The sequence below is a fragment of the Triticum dicoccoides genome, chromosome 1A (assembly GCF_002162155.2).
Source record: "Triticum dicoccoides isolate Atlit2015 ecotype Zavitan chromosome 1A, WEW_v2.0, whole genome shotgun sequence".
In the NCBI taxonomy this organism is placed as follows: Eukaryota; Viridiplantae; Streptophyta; class Magnoliopsida; order Poales; family Poaceae; genus Triticum; species Triticum dicoccoides.
Genome location: NC_041380.1, coordinates 587,145,069 through 587,151,888, shown reverse-complemented (window position 1 = coordinate 587,151,888; position 6,820 = coordinate 587,145,069). Strand labels below are relative to the sequence as shown.

Sequence of the window (6,820 nt, the reverse complement as noted above, 5' to 3'; positions counted from 1 at the left end):
AGAGAGAGAGAGAGAGAGAGAGAGAGAGAATCAGTGGCTTTGTCCCCGCCTCGGTGGCCTCCCTACCTCCCGCTTCTATTTAACACAGCCCTCCTCCTCCCTCCCCTCTCATTCACATCTCCAAACCAAAAACCTCACCTCGGCCACTCCCTCTCCTCCCCCCTCCCTCTCCCATTCTCCGAACCCCCAAGAAGGCAAGAAGGCAGCGGCAGCACGAGCCAGCCAGCCGGCTGCCAGTGCGGTGAGTGACCGGCGACGCGCGTGGACATGAAGTATGTGCTGGTGACCGGCGGCGTGGTGAGCGGCCTGGGCAAGGGCGTGACGGCCAGCAGCATCGGCGTCCTCCTCAAGGCCTGCGGCCTCCGCGTCACCTCCATCAAGATCGGTAACCGCCGCCTCCTCCTCCTCCCGTTTCTCCCGCCCCGCACTTCCCGCCGCCGGTTCTCCATTTCTTTCTTTCTTTTGCCGGTCAAAACCAGAAGAGAGAGAGAGAGAGACGGAAAAAATGAAAAGAAAACAACGGCCGTCCGCTCTGCTCCTTGGTAATGGTGGCCACGTGATCGCACAGGCCACCAACGTGCTCCCCCGCTTTGTTTTTTCTCTGTTCTTGTCCACTCCAAGTTTCAAAACTACCGGTAGCAGCAGCTAGGTTAGTTAACTACCTCTAGCTAGCTAGTTAGGTTAGGTTAATTACTCGTACGGTTTTCTTCCTCCTAGATCACAAAATCAACCAAACTTTTCTCCCCAAATCAGAGCAAAATGCACGCACTCTGCACTGCAGGCCAGTAATATGATATTCTGAACTGTTCCCTCTGCTTCCTCTGTCTATTTTTTTGACATGTGCTTCCGCTATTTCATCTTGCCGAGACACTTATTCTGGGACGGAGGGGAGGGAGTGCTACTCTCTCCATCGGTTCTTGTCGTGGTTTTAGTTCAAAGTTTTTGACGGTTCATTATCTTTGGTGAGTGATGTCTGCGTTTGCTTTGGTGAATCTGAGACTTTGTATGTCGGCCAGTGTCACTGTCCGGGTTCCTTGAGACACATGAACTCCTCTCACTTCCCAGGTGTATTTTATATGACATGGGGACGGGCAGCCGGTAATCCGGGTCAAATTTGGCACCTCGTGCTCTGCTCGCCCAGGCAGATTTTTTGTCTCAACTCAAGCTTTCTTTTGTTTTGAAAAGGTTAACTGAAACTTTCTGTCTCTTGACCCAGGCCAAGTGCCATGAACCTTTCTTGGGTCTGCTTCTTTAATCTTTACTAACAAACTGTTTTTTTCCTTGTCCTGTCATGTACTAGTAGTACTATGCATCTTGGGTCCAGTTCTTTAACAAATCTTTTCTCTAGACTGAGATAAATATAATCTGGGTTCACCAGTGGCCGGCTCCTCTGCTCTGACTCTCATCTTGTTTATTTTCTCACTGCCATGCCCATGTGATGTGCAGATCCCTACCTCAATACCGATGCCGGAACCATGTCCCCCTTCGAGCACGGCGAGGTCTTCGTCCTCGACGACGGCGGCGAGGTACCTACCTACTGCTACCACTAGCTGCTGCTTCACCATCCAACCTCTTAACAAGCTGTGCCAAACCACTCTACTAAGCTGTACTTAGCTAGCTGTTTGTCCTGCACTAAACTGTACTAAACCACTACTTACAACAGTATCTGGGGGTTCAGTCTGAAATACTGAAGTATTTGGGTTATCAAGAAATTTGAGAAAGTGCACCAACCAACCATGGATAACCAAATGCCACCTCTGCACCTAGTACAGGATAATGCCACGTCAGCACCCAAAATTTTGGCACTTGCCCACTTGTCAAAAGGGGCACACTTTTCTTATCTTCTTCCACGTTCTAGCATTCTTACAAAATGAGCTAAGTATGGGATAATTGCAATTTTTCCCCTTTTGTTCTTTCAAGGATTCAATGGACCTCATTTTGATATCCGTCTCTCATTTTTTGGGTCAAAGGTGGACTTGGATCTTGGAAATTATGAGCGGTTTCTGGACATCAAGCTGACTCGCGACAACAACATAACCACTGGAAAGATCTACCAGGTGATCCGGGATATATGACCAGTCTTTGTCCCAGTGTGCATTAGACTTCAGGCTATCCAGTGAAAAACTGAAAATTTGTGGTTTATACTTCACCTTTGACATTTGCAGACTGGTGATATTTTCTTGTTTGGGTACTTGATTGCCAGGATTTTCCATGGGACCCACAAATAATTTCTTGTGTCACTTTACCAGAGTTATGTGGTTTACATTTCACCTTGACAAATCTTGTATGGGCCTAACTGCAATTAAATGCCATATGTAGCTGTTGGGAGTTATGTACCTATCAAAGTTTAGGACCGCTGGAGAATATGCTATCACTTAGATTTGATATCCTCCTTACAAGACATGATTTTTTTGGATAAATAAATAAAATTAATTTTTCTTCGTGCTTTTATCATGTAACTAACAGTTGAGTTTTTGATTTGATACAGGCTGTTATTAACAAAGAACGAAAAGGGGACTACCTGGGAAAAACTGTTCAGGTGCGAGTCGGTAACTAGGATAGAGTTCCCTGTTTTTGTAAGTTCTTATGCAAATAGTGCAACTTTTATTGATGACTTTACTGACTAAGTCTTCTTTTGTCAGGTTGTACCGCACATTACCGATGAAATACAAGACTGGATTGAACGCGTGGCTATGAATCCGGTTGATGGCACAGATAAGCCAGCTGATGTTTGTGTCATAGAACTTGGTGGCACTATAGGTAAAAACAACACACTAAATTACTGCAGCAAACCATCACACTTGTTAATAACACGATGGACACAGTTGTTTGCAAGTATTGCCGGTTGAGGGGTCAAAGTAATTTCACTGCATAACAGTTGCATTCTTGGTGCAGGGGACATCGAATCAATGCCTTTTATCGAAGCATTGGGTCAATTTTCGTACCGCGTAGGTGAGAAAAAGTTGGAAGTCCTTCAGTGTTTTCTTTATTTCTTTGACCGTGATTTACAATATCTGACTTCAGATTTTTATTTTCAAAGTAAAACTGAGTTTAAATTAACCTGATCTTACACAATATGCATTTCAGGAGCTGGAAACTTTTGCCTGGTTCATGTTAGTCTTGTACCAGTTCTAACCGTAGTTGGTGAACAGGTAACTTTTGCTCACAAGGAAGCTCCATAATACTGAAAATATTACCATTGTCCGCGATACTCATTTTCATTTACATCGTTTCCTTTAAATAATGCAAACTATCATTTATTCAGAAAACAAAGCCTACCCAGCATAGTGTCCGTGGACTAAGAGGACTTGGGTTGATGCCTGATATCTTGGCATGCCGCAGTACTCAGGTATCATGCAGGATTTGTCTTGTATTTTGATTCTTCCATAGCCCTACCCCCTGTTTTCAGTCCGTCGATGCTGATGGTTAACTTTGCACATTGTTTGCTCTGTGCTTTATGGCAGCCACTGGAAGAAAATGTGAAACTGAAACTCTCGCAGTTTTGCCAAGTTCCGGTAATAAGTATTTCCTTTTATTGCAAGGCTACTGAAAACTCTGTACATTAGCAAGTATGTGTTTCCTTTAGTACAACATTAGTGCTGACTTTTGAGTTTTTTCTGTCAGGTTTCAAATATCGTTAATCTCCATGATGTCACAAACATCTGGCACATCCCTTTGTTGCTCAGGGTATGTCACATAAAGTTTCTTCTGTTAACTGAATCCAAATTTAAATGTGCTTAGCTAACGATATGTACTGGTATTTTTACAGGATCAGAGAGCCCATGAAGCTATTCTGAAGGTTCTGGGCCTTTGGTGGTACGTCTTTTTTGCCCAAGTATGATTAGATTATCAATTTGACTAATTTATCGGTGTACTTAGCATTCCTTCTTCTCTTATATAGCGTGGGGAAAGTGCCTCAAGAACCTAAGTTGTCTGAATGGACTGAAAGAGCCAGCAGATTCGACAAACTGAAATCTCCAGTTGGTGTTCTGATCCTTTGAATTGTTACCTTCAGTAATACATGTAAGCCTTATCTGGTGCTAAACATTATTGTGCACAAATATTTTCAGGTCAGGATTGCCATGGTTGGAAAATATACCGGCATATCGGATTCCTACCTGTCTATTTTGAAGGTGATTTACTTGACATTTATCCGTGCATGATTCAACTACTCAAGTGTTCCTTGGCGTGGTTTTCTTAGCTTTGTAGGCATTTAGTGAAATCTTGCAACCTCCCTTGAGAGAACGGCTATGTTTGGACACATTATTTTTGGGTGTAATCAAGTTTATTTTCTGATACCTCTGTCAGGCTCTTCTGCATGCGTCGGTTGCTTTGGACAGGAAACTGGTAGTGGACTGGGTTCCTTCATGTGATCTTGAAGATTCTGCTGCTAAAGAGGTCAGCACGTTTTTACCGGATATCATTTTAATCCCACTTTCTATGATGGTGAATATACTGATCTTGGGTATTGTTTCATTGTACAGACGCCTGATGCCTATGAGAAAGCATGGGGTCTACTAAAGGTAAGCACTGCATATATTTTCGAACGATGGCAATTATGCAGAAATCTGAAAGAGTTCTCAACCTCAGGGTGCAAACGGCGTACTAGTTCCGGGAGGCTTTGGAGACAGAGGTGTCCAGGGAAAAATTCTTGCTGCAAAACATGCGCGAGAAAACAACGTTCCGTATCTCGGCATTTGCTTGGGCATGCAAATTGCAGTGATCGAATATGCACGTTCTGTCATGAAGCTGCGTGATGCTAATAGCACGGAGTTTGATCCAGCTGCAAAAACACCATGTGTTATCTTCATGCCAGAGGTAACTTGCCTTACCAGCTATTGTATTTAAGTAGTTTATTTCTGTGAGACACCTTGTGCTTACTCAGCAACTTCCACAATGCCTCTGCAGGGCTCCAAAACTCACATGGGCGCGACGATGCGCCTCGGTTCAAGGAGGACATTTTTCCAGGTCAACAACTGCAAATCTGCTAAACTGTAAGAAATCTTGTATATTTTACCTTTGACGCCTTCTTCACATTTCATGTTCTGGAAATAATCGTACGAGATCTGAACTGTTATAGGTATGCCAATGCTAACTATGTAGACGAACGACACCGCCACAGATACGAGGTATGTCAAAGAATGCGATGACATGTAAGTAACTTTCTGTTATTATTAATCCAGTTTGGTGATAGAAACATGCTCCATTTTTTCAGGTGAATCCTGACATGGTCTCAGAATTTGAGAAAGCAGGGCTTTCTTTCGTGGGCAGGGATGAGAGCGGGAGACGCATGGAGGTAAGCTTACTAAATTTTCGTTAGAATTAGTAAGGCACTAATATTTTTTTTCCTCTAAATATCTAATGTGAAATGCTTTATTGGATACAGATTATTGAGCTACCAACCCATAAGTTTTTCGTGGGCACGCAATTTCATCCTGAATTTAACTCTAGGCCTGGAAAGCCATCACCACTTTTCTTAGGTAAAAACATCCTCAAAACTGCACTTCACTCTGTCTGATACAATATATCGTCTCTTTCCTTTCGATGTCAATTTAACAACTTAACAAATGACATAAACAATGTGCTTGAATATGTGCAGGATTGATCGCTGCATCATCTGGACAGCTAGAGCACCTGCTTCAGCGTACTTCCGGTGCTGTCAGCTCACCGACTAGGTGCATCGCCGGTCCCGGAGCCCCTAAGACCAAGTTAAGGATGAACGGCCTGGTGTCGACGTACTTCGCGAATGGCAGCAGTATTCACATCTAGCAGCACGGCAGCAGATCAGTATTTTTCTTTTTCTTTTCCTGCATGTGTTTTTCTTTTCTTTTTTATCTTCTTTAGTATGGATCTATCTCTCTGATCAAGCAAGAAGAGATCGGCAGCTCCAGCGACACGACGAGCCGTTTCCGGGTTTTTATGAAGGGAACTATTTGGGGTCGCGCGGAAGCAAAATTAGCTAGGGTTTATTAGTGCTGCTCTAGTTCCGCTTGCTATTCCTTTCGCTTGTTCGTTTGTTTCTTTAAGGATTTTATTATCAAGGTTGTAAGGCTGGGGATGTGCAGCTAGCTTCAGTTTCAAGCCTGCCGTCTCGCCTGCTTGTACATTGTAAAACAGAACCGCTGCTCTCCAGTGACTGAATGATTATAAGCAGCTACTGTAGTAGTATTTGGGGAAAAAATATGTACCAAACTGTTCTGATCTGAATTTGCTGCTGCACACCTCATGTCTTGTCCTTTTTTTTGGTATATATATCTGGAATGCAGTAATTTAGCAGAATCACATTTTCCATTTCCTTCTGGAATAGGAGGAAGCAAATACTCAGATGTCGCAAATCGGTCTGTCGACCAAATGCATTCTCTCCAGGGTGCAGCTCTGTTTTTGGTGTATCTGTTGACAGAAATATTTTCTTTCCTGCGGGGATAGGAAGAAAAAATTGCCTGCCACAAACAACTTGTTGGACGAAATCTGTTAGGCCTTTTGTTCATTTAATCTGTTTATTTATGAGCCGCTGTGATTCTCTTATAAAAAAATGAACCACGTCCCACAATTGTAAGACAAAATGGCGGAACAACGACCACATCAAATCCTCCTGATCTGAGCTTATACACAGCCTCTGTTCAGGTAATGGTCTCTGATACGATACTACCGGAAGACAACAGAGTGGGATGTCAGTTGGCGCTTATTGCAAAATCATAGTGACATTTCAGAGTGTAATTAAGAAAATCCTAGAGCTTGATATTTCAGGTGGTATCTACACTATTCATGAGCGTAAAAAACATGCAGGGCTTAGATAACACCGTAGAGAGTTCTAGAATTA

The 6,820-nt window shown here is 43.2% G+C and overlaps 1 protein-coding gene across 1 annotated transcript; it reads left to right on the top strand.

Annotated features, from left to right (window-relative positions):
• The first annotated feature begins 267 nt into the window (after window positions 1-267).
• LOC119293003 (CTP synthase-like) lies at window positions 268-6,226 on the top strand. The gene is made up of 21 exons (XM_037571623.1): window positions 268-385; window positions 1,447-1,526; window positions 1,971-2,057; window positions 2,489-2,539; window positions 2,643-2,760; window positions 2,896-2,952; window positions 3,088-3,152; window positions 3,266-3,349; window positions 3,465-3,515; window positions 3,625-3,687; window positions 3,770-3,816; window positions 3,902-3,980; window positions 4,071-4,133; window positions 4,309-4,398; window positions 4,485-4,523; window positions 4,591-4,818; window positions 4,909-4,994; window positions 5,081-5,129; window positions 5,216-5,296; window positions 5,387-5,480; window positions 5,600-6,226. The coding sequence occupies exons 1-21, from the start codon at window positions 268-270 to the stop codon at window positions 5,767-5,769; spliced, it is 1,800 nt and encodes a 599-aa protein (XP_037427520.1). The 3' UTR covers window positions 5,770-6,226.
• Window positions 6,227-6,820: the final 594 nt, after the last annotated feature.

Bases quoted from the DNA above. Each gene is read 5' to 3' on its own strand.
- LOC119293003 (XM_037571623.1), top strand. From the start codon at position 268: ATGAAGTATGTGCTGGTGACCGGCGGCGTGGTGAGCGGCCTGGGCAAG. The intron at 2,540-2,642 runs GTGCGAGTCGGT...TTCTTTTGTCAG, and splicing joins ACCTGGGAAAAACTGTTCAG to GTTGTACCGCACATTACCGA. The intron at 4,819-4,908 runs GTAACTTGCCTT...ATGCCTCTGCAG, and splicing joins GTGTTATCTTCATGCCAGAG to GGCTCCAAAACTCACATGGG.